This window comes from Sparus aurata, chromosome 20 (genome assembly GCF_900880675.1).
Source record: "Sparus aurata chromosome 20, fSpaAur1.1, whole genome shotgun sequence".
Lineage (NCBI taxonomy): Eukaryota > Metazoa > Chordata > Actinopteri > Spariformes > Sparidae > Sparus > Sparus aurata.
The window spans coordinates 10,934,982-10,957,528 of record NC_044206.1 but is presented as its reverse complement, the minus strand read 5'-3'; the positions used below and the strand labels follow the sequence as shown (position 1 = coordinate 10,957,528).

The following is a 22,547-nucleotide window of genomic DNA, read 5'->3' as shown; positions in this document are numbered from 1 at the left end:
CATGTTGCCCCTTCAGTTGGGGAGATGTCCCATCTTTGCCATTTCCTTTGTCCTCCCACGTTCTCTGTGTTTCTCTTTCTCCGATTTCTCTTCCGTTCTTCGCCCTCTTCACTCTCTCAGCCATTGTGAGAAAGGAAGTGTGGTCACATCACTTTGTGTGTTTGCATTAGCAGGAATGTGTGTGGGACTATGGCGGATGGTTTTTCCACAGGAATCAGGAATTCATGAGTGTCCCTGAGTCCCAGCTTTTAGTTTTGAATATAGATGTAATTTCTGGGTTGTGTTTTCAAAAGAACTCTGAATTACTAGCAGTGTACCCCAGTGACAGACGAGAGGCGATAAATCAAGTGTAGCTGACTCAGCCTAATTGCCAAGCGCAGTCGAGATGAATGCAGTGCGTCATTTTATTGCTATGACTTGTACCAATATTTCACTACGTGCCAAACAGACATATTAGAGGATTGAGCAGAAATTGAATAATCAGCCTGTCTCAATCAAAATAAATCTGATTATTTTAATACAGAAGAGTGAAGCTCTGAAGCTCCACGGCTCAACATTTACCTCATTATAACAACATGGGTCATGAAGCAGGGAGCTTCTCTTACAACGCTGCGGTGCAACTGCAGCCAAGAGATGCACTGGGCGAATCTACTTCTTCCTTTCCTTGATGAGTGCAACAAGAGTTCAGACCATGACAGTTTTGGATGGGCTTGTTTCACCGAAGAGGTGCTGTGCAGAAAATTGTCCACACAGATAATAGCCTCTACGTGCATTTGAGGGGTTACAAAGTGTGTTTTTCTGCCAGAGAGCATGCACATGTATGTCTCCGTGCGCTAGTTTTTGTTCTGTCTTTGAGATTCCAGATTTGATGAATTGTTGTAATTTACTTTTTCGGTGTACCTGTCCTCCCTCAAGGTCTGTGGTCTTACACATTTCCCAGAAAACCTCTCATTAACCACCAGAGAGTAGAACATGTTGCACACTCATGCCTTGGGGTATTAGGTTGAGTGATAACAGCTAAACGTTGTTCCCGGTAGGAGATAAAGTGAGACTCCAGATAGCTACGTGTGTCATCTCTGTAACGCGCCCAGTTCTATGGAAATGAACGGAATGGAGATTGTAAATTATACAAAATGACTGTTTTGTTAATCTCTGTATAAGAATTCTAATGGTTAGTTTCAGCTTCTAACAAGGTTTATGAGCCAAAAGTGTAACGCTGCTGGAATCATGTGCTATCTGTGTTGCTCCTCATGGTCCCATTTCATTGTTCAGCTGACGTATGTGTGTGTGTCATATCATGGATGTAATATAGACACTCCAAAGAAAATGTGTTGTATTTTATTCCTTAGGGCATTTAAACAACATGTTAATAGCTGTTTGAAGGTTTAAGTTACAACTATGAGACTTGTTGCTGCACAAGTACATTTCTTAAAAACCACTAAAATAGTCCTTTACAAGACTTGTTATCATGATTAAAGATAATAAATTACTTTTCTGACTAATTTAGAGCACTGTACATGGAAAACAATTGAAGGTTACAACCTGATACCATGTTTCTGCACACATGAAGTCAAAGTCGGTGAGTCATGTCCCGAAATTTACACTTTCTTTTGTGTTATCATCACAGGGGACGTTCACATGAATTTTCCCTGCCAGGAGCAAATTTTTCCAATTACTCTGGCACCACATGAATTTACTATACATCTTCACATTCTCAGAAAGTACATTGTGGCTGCATTGCTTACTGGTCCATGGAGGCTGCTGATGCTGGAGGAGAAGTTAACACTGAATTGAATGAATACTGGCCACTTTGGTGACTTGTGGGGGAAACAGCAACCATACCAACTAAAAAGCAAGTTCAAAGTACATCACGTGTCTGTTTTTTGCAAACTCAAGCAAGTTTCTGTGCGCAATGCCCCAATGCAAATGAGCAAAACCATATCTTAGCCATATTATCCACTTAGCTGAGCACAAATCACCCAGTTCATGTGTCAGCCTTACCCTTACTCTCTCATGCATACAGTGTATATGTGCTGTAATCAGTGTGCAGTACATGCCGATGGTTGTCTATGACCATTTGCAGGAGCTTGAGGTCCTTCCATCCACTCCCTGGCCTTGCACATGAGATGTTTGAATGTGGCTGACATATGCTGCCTTGTAGGAACCCGCTTCCAGTGAAATATGAAGCGCATCCACGCAACTTTTGTTTTTTTCTGCTGGCTTGTAAATGGGGGAAAATAATGTGGGGGAAATGATGTCAGACAGAGACCAAGTTTACGGGTCAAAAATTAATCATAGAAGCCTGACTCTTGTTCCTTATGTTTCTATTTTAAATCCACTTGATGTAAGAGATGAAATATCCTCATTTGATGCTGTCTTTGCTGTCTTGGTTCATCGGGAAGCCAAGCGCTTCATTTCCAACTATTCCTAATCCCAGTAAAGACTGTTCTCATTATTAACAGCAGATAAATTAACTCCAGTGTTTCATTGATTTGATGGAAATAATTAAATTGTAGGATGGAGAGCGCTCTAGCTGGACTCCACCCTCTTGGTTCCGCTGAAGCTGGAAATGGAGCCGTTTCCTGTTCTGGTCCGGACATCAGCACTTAACACAGGATTATTCCCAAAACTGACGGCATTCACCTCCCCCTTAACTTGCTGTGTGCTTGTTAGGGAGATACAGAAAAAGAGAGATGGTGATGAAGACGTCATGTGAAACCCATTCCGCGTGGTTCCTGGCTGCGAGCGTGCCTCTGAGGGTGCATGAGGAGTAATTGATGGGAACAGAGCATAAATTAATTCTAACTAGAAATGCTGTGATGTCAGTATTTGTTTATGCCCACAGCTTATGAGGGTAAACCATGTGAGACCATTAATTTCCTATTTTTGGACAGGGTTTTACAGTATGCTGTGTCCATTTGGAGCAGAACATTAACGCAAGGAAACATATATTCTCAGAGAGAGCAGGGTTTGTATCAGTATTATGTGATCAGATCACAAGACTGATGCTTTTTGAGCCTGAACTAACTGATGTTTAAAGGTAATTACACCATGTCTGCTATTTGAGCATTGGCTATTTGATTAATTGACCATTAATGGCTGATGAAGTGAATTTATTACAGTGTTAATACTGTATGCTCTGATAAATATAGCACATGCAGTAATATGTTACTGAGTTGCTTGAGTTACTGTCAGTTGAAGACAATTCTTGAAAAAAGTGAAGCGGAGTACAGTGTACCATTATTGATTTTCACACGTTAAAAAAGTGAATAACATAATAATGTTTATAATTTACATGTGAAAGTGTTAATTTCTTGTTATTCAAATGTGAGAAAAGCCAATCACTTGAGAAAATGTTCACATGTGAAGATACAAATTTCATGTTATTCCACATATGATTCCACTTGTGAAAAAAAGCCAGTCACATATGAATGACTGTATGTGATTCGCATGTGAAAATGTGTATTTCTCATTTTCATTCATTTATAAATAAAAAGAGGCAATGACTTTAAAAATACCCTGTTCACATGTGACACTGGTTTATATTAGAATTTTAGATAGCATGTAAAAATTGCCAATTGCCAATGTGAAAATGTGTATTTCCCAAGTGAAGATGTAAATTTTCACTTATTTCTTGTGCCATATTTTGTTTCCACATGTGGAAAATTCTATTCCACCTTAATAACCAACACTACACTTTTATGAGTTACATGTATTTTCAAGTGTATTACATCATGAGCAAAGTTGCACGGATTGGAAATGTGTTTAAATTTAGCCTGTGCCATACTGGTTCCAGTAAGAGTGAGGTCTTTCCTGGTGATTGAAACAATGGACACATGCATCATTTATGTGAGCGTGGCTGTACTGCCAGCAGGTTGAGAGATGTGTGAGATTGTGCCGCAGAATGAAAACTGAGGCTGCTGTGCAGGACTGTACCAGCTTCCAGACCTGTTGCTTAACACTTAAACTTTGCATGAGTGAAAGGAAACTCCAACGCATACATACTCCCGCTGGATAGCAAGAAATTGGACTGGGTATTCATGCTTCTGGTCTAGCAGAGTCATATGTATGTATGTGGAAATACACAAGTAAAATTGTACTTGAGAAAATATAATTAGGTAAATTTCATCACTGGCAGTGAAGTGACACAAGTCAGATCAGATTTCATAACATAGTAAGGGTGAAGGAGGGCAGGCTAATTACATCACTTCCCTTTCTGTGACTTTTTACCATTGTCCCTCTGTAGTGCTGCACAATGAGTCCACAGCACCAACTCCCTTCCTGAACACGGGACCACATGCTGAGTCCTGCCTTCATGTTCCTCCCCGCAGTACAGCACTGCTGGCGTGGTTGGGATCTTCCCTGGAAAAGCCTCAGTCAGTGGTGAGCTCACACAGGCAGAGACAGACAGGAAGTATCCAAGCCAGATTCCGTTCGGCCGCAAGCTTTTAAAGGTGGCGTCAAGCCTACGTCATTACTAAGGAAAGTAGAGCGGATGTATGAGTTCAGATGAGGTCAAAGTTCCTTTCGATTTTCAGTATTAAACTATTTTTTTTTCTTCTTTTGTTTATTTAAATAAGGCTCTTACTAAAATCAACTGATTAAATGTGTGGATTATAAATGAAGTAAATAATTTTAAGTCAACCAGTTATGTTAAACACACAGAATGTAAAGAGATCATTCTTGATAATATATTATGATTTGAATGTGCGTGCATGGATTGAGTAGCCTTACGAGCTGAAACAGCTCAGTCAGAACTGCAGTAAAACCAAGGGATGTTTCCCGCTTATCACTTTACCTTCACATTATTGATTAAGTGGTTTAACCCCTAACTGAACTTAAGGAAGGCTACTTAAATGTAATGTTAGGAGTCCTTACAGTCAAAGGGTTACTCATCTTTTACTATTTGTGATTGAAATTGACACGCAAAAGGTGTTTTACATTCATAGATGAAAAAAACAAAAGATAAAAAACAGTCTTATTTGCATGAATGCTGAAATGGAGACATCACAGACTGGTGGCTACGGCTCACTGCACCATGGAAGGTCAGAAGTTCAGCCCATTGAAGGCAACAATGCCACAAAAGCCACATGAATGGTCAGACAAGCCGTAAATCAATCCCCGGTTTAACCCAGTTTGCTGAATCAAATTGAAAATGGACAGGGTAATAAAACTGCTCATTCCTCTTATTGTCCAATTTCCAAATAAGTCAATTAGATCATGGTAAAACTGATCTTTTATTGTTACATGTTTACTTGCAACATGCCCTACTGCAGCCTGGTGTAACTGAACACAGTAAAAAATTGTGAAATCTAAGGAAATATGACCCTCAAGAAATTTAATTTCCCTGAAGTTCTTTCATGTTTGTTCCTGCTGGTTGAAAGTCATGATGAATTTAAAAATAGTTCTTGACCCTTCTCTAGCATATTGGGCAGCGTTGCGCTTTGTCCACTGAAGGGGCACCTTCAGCCAGACAATACGATACATTACGATAAAACTTTTTTGTCACTTTTCACACTAGAGGGCGCATTATAGTATACGATATGGTATGATACAACTGATGTATTTCAATGGGATACGATAATGTGTATTACGCTATGATTCAATAAGATAAGAAAGATACAATAATATATATTACAGTACAATAATAATATTTCATTATGATAAGATATATTACAATACAATACGATAAGATGCTATAACGATACCCTACAGGACAATACGATACATAGCATACCATATTAGCTGAAACAATACGAAACAAGACAACTTCATGGTCACTTTATGCTAAACATTTTCTCTGCTGGAAGGGCACGCTAGATGGCACTTCATGTGATTTGAGATGATACAGTATGTTACTCAGCTCAGCTGGCCTGGGAACGCCTTGGGGTCCTCCCGGAAGAGCTGGAGGCAGTATCCGGGGAGAGGGAAGTCTGGGTGTCCCTGCTCAGGCAGCTGCCCCTGCGACCCGGCCCCGGATAAGCGGATGAAAATGGATGGATGGATGGACAGTATGTTACAATACGATACATCAGAATCAGAATTCCTTTATTAGTCCCTCAAATAGGGATCTTTGTGTGTCACAGCAGCCAAAGGAACAGTCCAATTAAACAATAAACAGTAATGATGGAAAAAAATAAACAATATAAGAAAGAGGTAAGAAATAGACTTGTATATACATAATATCTATATACAATATGATATGATACGATATGATGTTATACGATACAATGCGATACGATATGATACGATACGATACGATACGATCTCCTCTTTCTCTGCTAGAAGTACACACTAGAGGGCACTGTATTGGGTTTTCTCCACTGGAATAGCACCTTAAAGGGCTCGTTATCACCTTGAGGACACTCTAGAGGGCACTTTCTCTTCTGAAAGGGTCTCCTAGAGGACACTTTATTATGTTCGCTCTCCGTGGAAGGGCACCCTCTTACACACTGGGCCATAAGAGGGTAATTTATCATGTCTTATCAGATGTAGGAGCACAAGAGGGTGTCTTTTTCCAAACATGCGGGCATGTTGGGGGGGGGGGGGGGTTGGTATTTTATATAGGCTCATTACAGTATTTTTAGATTTAATACATTCAAGTTGAGCTACTTTTAGTGTGTGGTGTGTGTAGGTGCGGGGGTGTTGCTACCAGGGGCGGGGCTTGATGACGTCGCCGCGGTTGCAGTGTAGCTAATGTGAATGCAGACGGAGCAGCTGAGGATGGAGCAGGAGGGAGAAGCGCAGCGGCCAGTCTCTCACATCGCGGTCTGACACCTCTGAAATACCACCTCCTTCATTTTTCAAGGGACCTCTGTTTAATCTACACCCAGACGTCTTTTCCCTTTCTTTTTTCCCCCCTCTCCATTCATTTCACCGCTGACATCTTCGCCCATCTTTCTGTCACACACCGGCTTTGACTGTCTGTCAGCGGGGGGGAAAAAAGCAAACACAATCACGCTGAGAATCGGCCAGGAAAAAAAAAGACATATATCCGGGAGGTTTCAGTCGCTCACGTCTTGTGCGGGGCTGCCCTGCCACTGCTTCGGCCGATATGGATGAAGACAATCACGGTAAGGTTTGTTTTTCCTTCTCCCCACATTGGTTTCCTTTCTCAGCCCGTGTGCAGGGGATGTATGGATGCATGTGTGTGTGTGAGTCAGGGGGGGACACGGAGGTGTTCCAGAACCAGGATGTTGTGTGTAGATTGTTTTAGTTGTATTCATTTATTTATTTTCTTTTTTTTATTATTTGCAGACCTAAATAGAAAAAAAAAAAAAAAAAAAAACAACCAGAGTGGGTTGTCATGATTTAAAAACCTGACATTAAAGGAGCAATTCTGAGAAGAAGAAAAAAAACACAGCGGTGAGAAAGAGTCTGTCTGTTCCTGCACAGAAACATGTTTTGAGACGCTGAAGTCACGGTGCAAAAAAAACAAGCCTGCAGATTTATCATGCATGCACCTTTCTGTCCGCCTGTCTGATGTCTTTGATGTCTTTGAAGTTGCTGTCAGTATCTCTGTGCCTGTTGGGAGCCTGTAAACTGGTGGAAATTGATAAGATATCTGGCTGGCAGCCTTCCATGTGGAGGACAGACTTATGGCAGGATCTACATCCTGCAACAAAAATATTTCAAATACAGAAAAAAAAGGTCCCTCAAAGGCGCACTATGTAGTTTCCAGTTTCGGACTTGTTATGCTCTGGACAAACTAAATCAACAAACTCCCTTTGTTTTCATGACCGAATAAACAAACCGACCTTAAAGGACAACGCAATTCCATACTGTTATGCTTGGTTTATGTTTGGCGGACCCTGCCACCTTTCTTGCTTTAAACACTGTTGACCTTGTTTTCCTCTGAGAACAGCTTGTTTACTCAGTTATGGGAAAAGATGAGTTTGTATTATTGCCTTATTAATATTGTAAATATAAAAAATTTTGAGTTTAAAGTTCTTCTCTAAAACGACATAGTGCTCCTTTAACCCACAATAAATAATGACAAGGTCACCTGCTTCTTATAAATGCTGCAAATTGCGCAAAATATAGTAATGTGCAATGATATAGATTATTATAGTTGAAGCAAAATACCAGCTAAGAAAGGAAAGAAGGAGAAGGTGCGTTTAATAATAATATGGTAGTAAATCAATGACTTGAATATAGAAGCTCACTAACTTTAGAATATAATAAAGTCACATTGGGGTATGATTAATTAATAGTGAATAGAAGGCAACAAACTGAACTGAGAGTATTTCATGCCACAGACCCGACTGTGTGATTTACTGATAAAGCTGCGTGAAGTGAACCCGTGCAGCTGCATGTCCAGCCCGTATTACTCTCCATCTTCATGGTGGCTGCCGCCGCAGCTCCGGGTCTCAGATCAGTTATTTTATGATAGTGCCAAAACACACACGCAGTACGCCTCTGAGCAGATAATCCAAACCGCCTTGTGGGCTGAAGGCCTTCAAGCCAGTGTCATGTAAACAAATGGCTATAGTCAGATAAGAGTTTGTCAGTTAAACTGTGAGCGATTAGCCCAGCCAGGAGAGAGAGACCCTCATCTGGACTTCCACATTTCCCCCCCTCCATGTATACTCATGTCTGAATGTGAACCAGGACACTTTGCCCTGAATTTGAATGGAAGTGGGAATGAGCGAGTTTGACCTATTTCAGTGATCTTAATTTACACTTGTGTGTTCAGAGGCTATGGTATAGTAGCAGAGCCTGCTCCTTAAGTAGGCACAACCTTCACTAATCATACTCTTCATTAAGGATAGAGTGATTATCGGCCTGGCTGGTATCCACCATTTTTCAGATTATCCGTACTGCTGGGGGTTTTTTTGCCTATAGAATAAGTCTGTTCAAAATTGCAATATTTTGGCTCTGATGTAGCATTCTTTCTCTTCCTCTACACTATCTGATGAGTAACAGCCTATCAACACTGCATAATCTGAATCTGCAAAGTAACTCGTAACTAAATCTATCAAGGAAATGTGAACTGTAGTTAGTTATATTTTATCACTGGCTATTCCATATTTTAACATGAATGATTTTATTTTTTACTGCAAATGTATATCATTTTATATGCAGTTTATAAAATATATTCATGGTCCCCAGAGGATGAGCCCCAAGGTTTTTGATGACAGCCTGACATTTCCTCTCCTACCTTCTTGGGCAGAAATTGCACACAGGAGATGTCCAAGTCGAATTGTTAACAGATTACCTTGAAATTGACTGAGCATATTCATGATCCCAGGAAGAAGAACCCCTCTGATTGTGGACTTCATCAGAATTCATCTTTGCGTGAACAATATCCCACTAATTTTGTTGCGTGTTTTTAGGTCTGTGTGATATGACGATTGAAAAACATCATTATTTTCATGATATGTGTAGTTATTGGTTATTTGTTGGGTCGCAAATCACACTCTTGGCAAAATTTGTAATTATTTGGACGTTGCTACCTGACCAGCCATGTGAAAACAAGGAGCTCGTTCCTAAAAGCTTCATTCGGATTCATATTCAAAATGTGTACACAAATATGGTTTTGTATAAATAATATAAACTATTCATTGAATTTACAGATAATTTGTGCTATATTGTGATATGTATTGTTATCCGGAAGGAAGATTTCGGTTATATCGCACAGCCCTATTGTGTTTCAGAGCAGAGGTTTGAGTGTGTCACCGTGGTCTGGTTTTTTGACTGTCTTTGTAACTCAAACCATGTGCACTCACTGCAGCCATAAATGTCACCTCAAAAATGAAATAATCACATGTTCCACCATACGCCAAGCCAGTCCAAGAGATACCGGTCTCTGAATCATATGACAGGATGTCAGCGAGCAGCAGAGGCATGCTGTCTGAGATGTGATCAGACTGGAAACACACGACGCAGGCTTGGAGATATATACGTGCAGCACTGTGCACCAAAATAACTTACCATAAATGTTAAAGCAATTAAGAGCTCTAGTTCGCTCGCTGACACTGTCGCCGCCTCGCACGCGTCACTTAACATTGTTCGCGCGCACACCTCGATACGCTGGTGTCACACACAGACACTAGGTGCTAAATTTGACACTTACACCTTCATCAAGAGTGATAAGTCTTCTTTCAAGTGGATTGTGTCAAGTCAGTTTCAGGAGTCAAATTCTCCCATTACATTTTCGCTCACATCATTTAAGTTGTTCACATAATTGTTTAAATAAAGTACCTTTATTATTTGGATCATGTATCTTAATACAAATAAGGTGATTAGGCAGTTTACATGTTATTTCTATGTGTCCGATATATTTTTAATCAAAATAAAGGTAAGTATAAGACATTTAAGATCTGACTCGGTATCTGCAGACACCCAATAGTAAAGGACTTAGAAATCATCTTGATTAGGACATCAATAATCACAGCAATATAGACTAAACCATTTCTTGGGACCTTCCATCGCAGTGGCCGTGAATCCATCCAATGACAAGCTGCACTTCATAGCTCTGGGATGTTCTTTTGCATGCCAACGAATGCATTACCCACGCTATCCTCATGCGTGTACATTAGGGCCAACGCTATCACGCCTGCAAACTGTACAACATACGTTCAGAGTTGGGGCTATAATTTGTTCTGCACCAGCGAACGAGTCTGAGAACAACAGAGAACAGAGCCAACAGATGTCATGATACTCTTTAGGATTAATAGATGGTGTATGAACAGTTAAGACTCCCACAAGCCACCTCTCACTGAGCTGAAACAGTATGAAAGGAGCTGCATTTGGGAGATCAGAGTTATTGATTACTCAGGGCCCCACACTGAGGAAGGAGCAGTGCAATAAAGCTGCTATAAACACTATATATCATCAACAATGGAATACATGACTACCTGTAATGTTAAATACAGAGTGTTTAAGCTAAGGATAAAAGGCACTTCTGCATTTCCTCTTAGCTTTAAGGAGCATTTTAGCATCTTTAAACTCATTGTTTTGCTTTTACGGTCCACATTGTCACTGTTTTGGTTCACCGCTTTCATGAAAGATGTCTCCAGATGTAGCAGGCAGCTATTTTCAACGAAAACGATGATTTATCTTATGTCTAGCTTGTGACCATAATGGAGCATTTAGCAGCAAGAGAGCCCCATATCGCTGTCAGGAGGTGACCAAGCTTCAAACTGTGTTGCCGCGCTCCCTCTGAACAACTGAACTAGCTGGAGACTTCTTATAAAATGACAAAAGAAAACCACCGAAAACCTTAAATGACTCCATACAGCTTGTCTGGCTTAATCCGAGTCTCCAGGAGCCGTGAGATCCCAAATAGAACTGAAAGATATGCAATGTTGAGCTTGTTCACCCATTTCAGGTGTTTTTAACTGAGTAGCTAAAGTAAAGATTTCAGCTAAATAAGGGTATCACAGAGCTAAAAGGAGACTGAATATTGGGCTTAATTTCTCAAAAGGATGCTAATGTGGCCGCGTGTCTACTGGATGTGTAAACAAGCCACCGTTTGCTAACATTTTTGGCAGCTTTGTAAGGCGGTAGCATATCAGTGTTGTTTTTACAGTTCGTTGTGCTGCCACCTAGTGGCCAAAAAATATAACAATGCAGGTTTACGCAGGCTTTTTCCAAGTTAAGTGTTGTTTTTGGCCTTTATTGATAGTACAGGTTAAGATATGACAGGAAACAGGATGAGAGAGAGGGGGAGTGACATACAGCAAAAGGTCCCAAGCTGGGGCTCGAACCCCGGGCCACTGCAGCGAGGACAAAGCCTCTATACATGGGACACCTGCTCTACCAACTGAGCTAAGCAGTGCCCCAGATGATTTTTAGAGGCATGCTCCTTGTGCAGACGTAGAGAGGTCCTGTCCAGGTAAATATAGAATATGTTTGAGGCACGTCAGATCACTTCAGTAGGGTACATAATTTCCTGGAATAATGGTGGTGTAGGAACAAGGGGAGGCCAACCCGCGCATATTTCTCGGCTAAACTTAGCTCCACGTTGAATCAAACTGCTTGTGGGTCTCATTTATAGCCTGGGATTCATTAGTGCATGTTTACTGCGCTCGCTAAACAGAGTTGGCGCTTCTCCGCTCCGTTTACACTCCACGGAGCAGACAGGGCCTGGCCTCAAAATGGATGAAAATGAGCAACAGACTTGACAAAAAAAATCTTAAGTGTTTTCGTTAGTCATGAGTCTGTTTTTAGCATCATTGTATAGCTGGATGGAGAAGTGGAAAGAACACAGAAGCAGAAATTGGCTGGGAAGCAGCTCACTGAACGGCTGGATGGAGGCCATGAATTTTAACACTTGGCCTCCTTGTATTTTCTTTTCTTTATAGCAGCTTTTTGATGTTTCAGTCGGGGGATTAATATAGGCTGAGTAAACGGCTGTTTTGGGAGGTGGGGATATTAAAGCGCTGGAATTAATATAATTCACCTTTTAAAAATTCCTTCCGCCTGAATAAAAAACCTCTGTGACAACTCAGGCTCCCAAACAAAACATGTCTTGTGCTTGACGCCACAGAAAGTGCCAAAATGTTTGTTTATGGGGTCCTGCGAGGTTTCCTCGTCCATATTTCCTGTGTAAGTGCCGTCTGTGATAACCCCACCGCGCCAGTCAGCGCTCCTCTTTCTGACTGAGTGTGGGAAAAGTTGAATGGGAAAGTCTTTTTCCTTCAATTCTTCTACTCCCTTTGGACTGAATGTGTGAGTGTGTGCTAAAATAACACATCGTATCCGGCTGAGGCACGACTGTTTTGTCTTCAACGTCCTATTAATGGTGGACACACAGCAGAAATGCACACCTTGGCTCTGTGATTGGTTTTCAAAGATCTCCCTTAGAAAGAAAATCAGTGCCTTTCTTCCCCCTGCCTTTTATGTAATCATCTCATCAAACTTAATGGACATCTGACTGTTTGCAGTTATTTCATATCACATTCACCCCAGCAGGCATGAAACCTAAGCTAAGGTGGCTTTTGGAAAAACCTGAACCAACACACAGTGTGTGTGTGATTTTTTGGCGTCTAGTACTATAGTTCTGAGGGGGATTAGCTGGTAAGACGGGGAAGTTGGTGTGATTAGGGTACGCTCTTTGTTGTGGCTCTAGGGTGAGTGTGTGGGAGGACATCAGACAGTCACTTGAGGCGACTGTGGCTGCTCTCTAGCTATACTTCGTCCTGGGAGGCTGGCGGGCTTATTGTAAGTGGTTGGTGCTGAATGGCGAGACGACAGAGCTCAGACAACGGCCCCTTCTGCATCTGTAGACACCTTGCAGGTCTGCGGAATCAACCAAAAACGATTGCTCTATTAGTTTGATAGCCAGAAAATTGTATTTTGATTTGATTTTGAGTAATTGTTTTGAAGCAAAAATTAGCTGAAATCAATAGTCCCAGCATCTCAAGTGTGAATATTTCTTGGCTTTTATTGATCAATAAAATCTATAATGAATTAAATCCAATCAGTCATCTTCAAGAATGAAAGGCAGAAGTGTCACAGAAACTTGCAGTAAACCATGTGTAATAAAATGAGGTATGAAGTTATGTGTTTTGGTGATATTTGCTTATACAATATTTTCCAGCATTTTCCCTCCAAAATTAACTTTGTCCTGAAGCTGGGGAAAAGGAAAGAATGTGGTTTTAAAAGCAGACTGTGAATTTTTTTGCGAGTACAATAAAAAAAAAAGAAGCTAAAAATCAGTTCCACACTTGGCCAGACATCACTAGTTAATAAAATAGTTAGACAGTTTGGGAAATATGGCTATCAGTTTTCTTACAGAGAATTTTAAACAGGAAGATTGATGTCTACGTGCTAAACTGCTAGCCTGGCTCCGTCCAAAGGTAATGAAAGGCTTGCTAAAGCTTGTTTTTAGCATTTTTTATCTTGTGTGTTAAATTTGCACACATACTGCAGTGTGAAAAACAACATTTGGGAGTTTTGCAGGAGATCATGTGATAGACTACAACTAGGTGGATTTTATTACCTTTTGGACATTTCCCCTTCTTTTGTAGTCTCTGCCAAAAGCTATTTTCATGTCTGTCTATACACAAAAAATGAAGCTACAACCTGATGGTGAAACTGCTAGCCGGTCATTGTCCTAAAGTAACAAAAAGCTAGCTAAAGCTTGTTGATGAGCAGTTTTTAAGTCGCATGTTTAATTCATAAGAAAAAAAATTCCAACATTTTGGAGTGTAAGGTAGATCGTGTGACAGACTGACTGACGAAGTAGAGAGACGATTCCCCTCTTTCCCGTCTCTGTGCTAAGCTAAGTTTGCAAGCAGCTAGCATTAGCTGGCATTGGTCTCAACCTATTCATCTAACATTTGTTGCAAAAAGAAAAGCAAAAAGTGTATTTCTCAAACTCTAAAAATATTCCTTTTAACATAATAATAGACCATTACCAATACCACTAACTATTTATGGTGTAAAATCCCGCTTGAATACCTTTCAATACATTGCTTCAGCTTTATTAACTTTAACTTTGCAGCCTGCAGAATTTCTCCGATATGAACACGTAGCTGGATTGAATTCACCGCATCCAAATTTCCTGCAGCACTCCGGTAGCCTGACACTATAATGTCTGCAACGGTTTAGACAAAACGTGTCTCTTATGTGTGTCTGCACAGATGCCAAAAAATGTGCTAAAATGTACTCTTTACAATCTCATTGGTTGACCTCGGCAGGCTGGCTATGTTGTTGAAAGGCTTAAGGGGAGATTTGGAGAGAACAGAAATTCATTTTGACTGCCAAGATTATGGGTTTTGTGGCACAACATTAGAAGATTAAACATACACTGCATTACACCGCATGCAACAAGAAAAATACAAAAACACAGACAGTGCTGGCGACTGCGATGTGCAGGGATTGAGCGGGAGCTTGTAACAAACTGCACTATTTAAGTGCTGAAAGAGAAGACTACATATGGACCTGATTAGAGGAGAGACTGAGGAGGCTTCCTGACATGTTCCCATCACCATGGTAGTGTGTGTGTGTGTGTGTGTGTGTGGGGGGGGGGGGAGACAAGACATCGGAGCAGTTTCAGTCGGGCAACGTTTCTGCTGTTGTGAATAGAGGTACTCTTTGCCTGGAATTATTGCTCGGAGCTGTCGAGAGGGGAAGCCCTTTAAGTGCGAGACGGAGAGCAGATGGGAGACAAAGGGAACGGCAAATTAAATGAGCTGGAGTTGGGGAGGAACACAGACTGACATTAAGGGCAGCAGAGATGTACTGTGTTCGAGTAATCCACGCCTAATTTCAGTGGAAGGAGGGTTAAGAGAAAACAGGGACCAGCTGACCATACAGACAAGGATTGGGGGGGGGAGTAGGAAGAGGGTGTTCAGAGAGGGTAGACGTGTGTTTTTTGGCTTCTGGCTCAACAGAAATGGAGAAGAAATGGAGAACCACACCAACGCCCAGCTCGTACTCACCTTAATAACACGTCCTGGCACATTTCATTTCATTTCCTGCCCTTTTTTTTCTGCGATCAAGCGAATATTTTGTCTTCTGTCGAGGACAAGGCCGCTTTGAGTGGCGAGTCTTTGATCCAGCAGGCAGCCATGGGACATTATGATGTTTAACAAGATCCATCTCGAACCGTTGTGAACATAGAACCATAGCACCATGAGTGAACCTATTATCTAAACTTAGTGGGTGGTTTTCTGTTGTTGTGATCAAAGTTAGCTGTGGTCTCGTTGTGAGTGGGATCAGGGTGGTCCACCAAAGTCGTGTGTTTTTGCAGGCAGGCTAACAACCATCAGAGGGATGTCCTGTACCTCCGAGCAGCTCGGAGGCCGACACAGAGCAGCACACTGAAAGGCTCAAAATGAATGCCAGTCGTCCAGGTTGACCCTCTCCCTGCCAGTGTCTTCTCGTCTAGTCAGCGTTATCGGTGATACAAAAACGTATGTCCTCTCATTCGCTGTTGTGTGGGGAGTGAAAAGCACCCAGTACAGATTTCAAAATTGCTCCTGAGCTTGATATCTATCACAATAATGGAGGTGAGTGTCTGTATCAGATAGAGCGTTACATTCATTCTGCTCCCCGTCAATCACCTGACACCCGCAGGAAGCAGCCGCCGTGCCTGTCAGGGAATAATCCCTCAAATATATATCACCTTTCAAAATCTAGTGTCACATCCATGTCTTCAGTCTTTGTTTGTTGGGACCGGGATTCAGAGGCGGGTTTGACACGGTGAAGCTTCGATTTTACAGTATTGAAGGCCAGGAAAGGGTAGAACACATTGAGAGTCTACAGCCATGCTAGCAGCCATGTGAGTTTGTACTCGGGGACAAGGGTGCTTTGAGCTAAATGCTCAAAAACAGCCAACATACTCATAAAGACGATGCTTACTGATGTTCAGCCAGTATAAGGTTTACCTTGATATTGGTTATTTCAAACACGGATGACATCTCCCACTTGGTAAAAACAGAAGTATAACCTAAATCTTAGCAAAACGGCTAGCAGTTAGTCTACATCTAAATGAGATCTAATATAGGCACTTATTAATCGATTGGGAGAATTAACGGAGCTGTACGCAGTTTGTTTGTGTCTCGTTTCACCGGTTATTGAACACTGCAAAAAAACATATTATAAGACAGCAGAATAAGTAACAATCTTGGAATAACTTTAATATTCCCAATCTGTAGCACTCTGTAGGATATTGTACTCAATATATCAGGAGGCTTTTCCTCTTCTCCCTTGTTATCTAGATTCCAGAGTGACTGGAAGTCTATAAGCCCTTTAACACCACAAAGACAAAGGGAACAATCAACATTCATTGCTGGGTCAAATGACTCAGCACAGGTATTTACCCAGCTCCGATTGGCAGTGATGGAACATGAGACCAAGATGGACACGCTAATTTGAGCTGCTTTTCTGGCACAATGCTGTGAAGTGCACTGAAGTCCAGAACGTTGGCGCAAAAACATCCGTCGAAGTGCATCGTGCAGTCTCTTGAGTTTGAAAAAAAGACTGCAGTAAAAGATATTAAGAAGTAACATTGTCACCGGCCTCCAAGCTGCTTTCTATTGTCAATAATTTGTGACATTGAAAGTGAAAGACCAGAACAAAAAAAACAGAAAGGCTGGTTTACCTGAATTAAAAAAACGTACCTACACATGCCAATTTTGGTGTGAAAGTTGTATATGTTACACGAGTATTCAGCTCTTTTTGTTAAATTGTAGATACTCTAGCCCCGTGAGAGAATAAAAGATGCTTTTACAGCTTCTGCCTAAAACCTGGATGATCTTCTGAGATCTGTTGCAGTGACCGGACAGAGAGCTTCTTGGACTGCAGTCCGTCTGTTAAAGCCCCTCATCCTGCCCGAGTGCCAGAAGAAACAGCATCCATGTAATTCCTTCTCAGGCCGATCAAATCATCAGATTATGGTTACTTTGGCCCGCCAGCATATGGCAGTGGAAGCCCCTCGGATTCTACTAGTGGTGTTCATCGAATCAAATGTTGACATAGTGCTGATGCTGAGCAGATGTGTGATATAAGGAGGACATAGTGTGCGGACCACCTCCCATGCAACAACACTCTCGCACAAATGCACTCACGGCAGGGGGTCCCCTTCCAAAACTGCAGATTAACCCGAGCAATCAGTGTGAGGGCTCTTCAGCTCCCCGAGCCCCAGATTCTCCTCGGGTCCCCAGCGGTAGTTAAAAATCTCAGAGCCAAATTATTCCCCAAAAATCTCCACTCTCACGCAACAGCCAGGACAGGACTGTCGTTACTGAATTATTACAGAACGCCGTACTGTAATAATCAGATACCACGCACAACACATCAGTTTATCAGGAATTCATACCGTTTGTAAGGAAGTCATCTGTTTCTTGAGACAACTTGTGTTACTTGTGCAGTATTAGTCTCTGAAGCGTCTCCCAGTACATAATTAATTCAGCATGATAATGAATCAGCACACTCACAAACATGTCCTCTGTTTCAGCGGATTGCTGCGCGGTAGGTCTGATCTTTCTTCCTCCTCTTTCCTTTATCTTGTTTCTCTGTGCTTGTCGCGTAATAAGTGATGGATTTAATGTAGAGCTAGGATGACTGCTCAGTTAACTGATTTATTTCCGATTGTTTGATCAGCAGAACAAAAAGTTCCGCATCAATTCATCATTTATGGAATTTTTCAAGCAAAGATGCCAAACACAACATTCTCTAGTTCCTGCTTCGCAGCTGTAAACGTCTGGATTTGCATATTTCTGTGTCATTTCTGCGAGTAATTTCAGTATCTTAAAGTTTTAGATTGTTTTTTGGACAAAACAGACAATGTTTTCTGGCATTTAATGGACCAAACAGTGCATTGCTCAATCGAAAAATAATCTCCTATGAATAATGAAAGAAATCATGACTCATGGCTCTGAAGAAACAAGGAAAAAGATGACAACAATTTCATGATTTTCATAAGGCAAAGAAAAAAATGCACTCCAAGACATTCAGATGAACAATTGAGATTCCATTTTAAACAAGACCAACATAACATGAATGGACTTTGAATGAACTATTCCACATTTAATATAGAGTGCTCCATGTAGAGAGACACTGAGCCACCTCCCTTCCATTACCTTACAAGCAATCTTTCATTTAGCATGTTTGTCAAAGGTCTTTCAGTAAAAATCAACCGTATTGCTGGAGTCAACTTTTTTCCAATCTACTACACAGCACTTACAAAATGCAACAGCAATTTTTGGAAATTTATAGCAGCTTTAATTAAAAAACAAAACAAAAAACAGTTTCACTATTCTCTCTTTTATTCTACTCTATTATCTCTATTGCTACATGGCAGCGTGCTTGTTGCACATGCATGTTGACGCCTGTGTGCCTGACCTTTCACCCTCTGTATCATAACCTCCGTCTCCGCACATCGACCTTTGTGCCGTGCTGAGGTCCTGGCATTCCTGCTCTGTGGCTCAGAGCCAAAGTGCCTCTGCAGACAGCTACACCAGGCTCTCCTGCCACTCTGTCACGTTATTTTGTCCGGCATCGTTGATGCAAAGTAGGTTAAAGGCACACGGCGGCCGGTCGGCGGGCAACATCTGTGCATACGCTGTCATACATCACACTTCCGCTCTGACAGACTTACAGAGTGGCGGGCTGAGTGGGATTACGACCAGCTGGCATTGGTGTCTATGTGCTCATGAGAAATTCTATCCACACTTCCGTCCGTGTGTCTTAATGTATGACCCGGGCTTTAATGGAGAGAATGTCATCGTCTACAGTTAGCGACGGGTTTCAGATTAGAGTCGAGATCCAGAGGAAGTTTCTTAGCCCGTCCTGCCTCTATGCTTGTGCTCCTGTGCGCTGCAGGGCTAACCAGGGTAACAGGGTTATTTTTTTTCTAAGCTCACCCACATTGAAATGCATTACAGAGGGTAAAGTCGCCAGTTTATAGCCAGTAGATCTGGACAAATCCTCTCTCACTGACACGAGTGAGTGAAAACTGGGACCGCAGCCAGTGTTAAGTGAGCGTGGGATTTTCTCTCTGAGCTCCACGTGCTTTGAGTACATCGCCGCCTTTCCTGTGCAGCTGGTATAGATACTGGTTTAGGGAAGTCCTTGAATGAGTTCTCAAGGCCTGTAAATAGGATTTTTTTTTTCTCTCTTTTTTTCTCTTTTGGTGTGTCTCAACTCTAACAATTGGCTTAAACGCACAAGTTATGAAACTGAAAGTTGATGTAGGTGGTGTTGAGTTTGTGGGTGCTAAAGCATCCCGGCATTAGTTTAAATGCCTTCAAAGCCTCTGGTTTCAGTGGGTGGCCGGGGACAGTTGTTAGTTTTGGGTGTGAAGAGCAGCAGGGGATTTACTCCTAAAAGTAGATTATGAGGGATTTTTTGTTTTTAGGGGGGGAAATTACTGGAGCCTCATGTCCTGCGGCTCACATGTTGGAGTTTAAACCCTTTGGACCCTCTCAACCCCATCGCAAGATACAGTGGATTTTGGAGCTTTCATACAGCAGATAGATTTTGAGAAGTCAAAGAGGTTAACATGTACTGTTTCCTGCTTGCTAAGCTCACACAAATTGCCATCAGTGCCTCGGCTTTAGACAGCCTGACCCTCCCAGTGTCTATCCTTTGCTATGAGGCAATGACTCACAACATCATTGATTTCAGTTAGATTATCATTCAAGCGTGGCTGTGTTTGGTTTGAGCCAACATGGAGGCAACAACCAGCTTCAGCCCTGCGACTCGCTCCGTGCCTGCTGAAGACGCTAAATTAATTTCCTGAGTGACTCATAGAAGGTCACAGGGGGATGTGTGTTAATAATGTAATTGGTTGACCACCTCTGTAGAGGAGTAGAGGAGCCCCCCCACCACTAAACAAGATTATCCACTGGAACAGGGACATTTGCACTGGTTTTATAGTCCTCTCTGTTATCAAATGTATGGTTTGAAAGAGGTGCATTACTGAATACTCAGTAAGAGAGACTTGGATCGGAGGATAATGGAAATGCTGTGCCATTAATAGTGGTAGGCTTCTGTTAAAGGGAGCATCCTCTGCTTTGCATTCGATTTGTAATGAATCAAGATTGTAATCATGCGTGTTGTTGGAGCCACTGGATCTCTCCATTAGCTAATGCACAGCCTCAGGCCAATAGAAAACATGGAGCTGCCTCCTGCTGGAACATCATCTTTCTCTAAGCAAATGCAAAGAAGAATCATTATATCAGGGCTGGTGATTATATTTCAAGTTTTAGTGTTACTGAAATGTGGGACGAGAATTTTCTTGACCATCATTTTGATCTGTGTCATATAAAAATATGTCTAAACAAAAACCAAAAACTTGTAGTTTTAATTAGTAGTAAGTTAACTACCTTCGAAGACAGAAATAATTAATATTAACAAATAATGGGAAAATCACATTTAGGAAGGTGTATTTTTTGTTCAAGTATACAGCCATGCTAGCAGCATGTGAGGCTGTACTACAGCTTTAAGATTTTTGCTAACGTTCATAGGCTAGCAGGCTCATCATGGCAGTGCTAACATGCTGATGTTTAGAAGGGATTTACCATCTTAGTTTAGGGTATTAGCTAATTGTTACTAAACACTAATTGTGACTAAACACAAACTACTTTTAGGACCTCACCCTTTAGTTTAGGTGAGGTGCTAACTAGCAGTTACGCTAACTAGCAGTTACGCAAAGTAGGCTACAACTGCAGCTAATGGGAAATGTCATTCGTTATGAAGGTATTTCCCATAAATATTTTAAAAAATAACATCTTAACCTGATGATGGCGCTACATGGTGTTTCAGCTCCGCAAAAATAGAATCAGGTTTGTGTTTGAGCTCTGTCAAATCAGTTTTATCAAACTTGGATAAGTGTAGTGGTTGTAACAACCGACTGAAGTTAGATAGATTGACCTTTAATTACCTTTAATTACAGTGACTCCTAAGGCCTATCACTTTTTGTCTCTTTTAAACCAGCAAAACACAGAAATACATTGCTTTAGCCCCCCAGGCTTTGTCAAAACGTGACTGGTTGTATATGAGTTAAACATTTTTGACATTTCATTTGAATGCCCTCATTACAAAACATGTTATAGAAGCTGTAGAAGATCTTGTAGGATTTTCTTCAAAGACAGCTGTTTTCATGTCCATTCTTTATGCTAAGCTAAGCCAACTGGCTGTAGCCTGATATTTACCAGATATATACATGAGTGGTGTCAATCTGCTCACATAACTCTCAGCAAGGAACTAAATTAGAGTATTTCCCTATGTTTGGAACTGTTTTTAAGTTTATACCCTTAAAACCCATCTCAACAGTCTAGCTTTAGCTGTGTTTGACATCCTGTATGACAGATGGACAGATGTTAGCATTTTTGGTCCTGTAGGCAAAAAAAAAAAAAAATAGTCTAGAAAACATTAAAGAATTGTTTCAAACAGCCTTGAAACTTTTTTATTATGAGCACTAGCTGGCTTTGGAGCTACATTCACAGTTGTGTTGCATAAGTGCTGTGAGGTTCCCCGAGGTAAGTAACGCTAATTAAGATCTTTATTTTCATACTTTCTTACATTGTGCTCTTACATGGCCCACGAAGGTAATCCCTCAGCTGTTGCTGCTGCTGTTTACCTGACATTCATCTAGGTGCTTCAGGATGAAACAACTAGGTTAGGAAGCGCTTTTGTTAATGTGAACACCATCTATAACAATACTTGGCTCCCCTGAACGCAACTCTTTTACAGCTGTTGAATTAAAAGCAGGCTGAATGCTTCCTCTGGAGCCCAGTGACCTTGTTTTACTGTAATTGGCACTGCGAGGGAAAATAACAAGTGATGTTTTATATTTATATATATATATATATATATATATATATATATATATATATATATAATTATTATTTTTTTGCCTCCTTTAGCAACATGTAGGCAAAGCGGCAGTGATATTAGATGCCATTGGTGCCATTTTCCTGTTGAGAGATTTGCGTTTTCTGGCTATTAAACTGGCTTAATGAAGCAGGATCGCACAAGCTCTCTGCACTGCAGAGGGATGAGGAAAATTGAGAAATGAAGGGTGCGTGGGAGAGAATGGAGCAGGGAGAGCGAGGGGAGTGGGATAAAAGATTGAAAAACAAGATTGC

The 22,547-nt window shown here is 41.3% G+C and overlaps 1 protein-coding gene across 1 annotated transcript in view; it reads left to right on the top strand.

The window, feature by feature from the left end:
- Positions 1 to 6,717: 6,717 nt before the first annotated feature.
- The window catches only part of LOC115571167 (cytohesin-3-like), a 36,617-nt gene continuing 20,787 nt past the window's right edge, over positions 6,718 to 22,547 (top strand). The window contains exon 1 of the mRNA XM_030400293.1: positions 6,718 to 7,073. Coding sequence (XP_030256153.1) covers positions 7,055 to 7,073 — 19 coding nt within the window. The 5' untranslated portion in view covers positions 6,718 to 7,054. The remainder of the gene's footprint in view (positions 7,074 to 22,547) is intronic.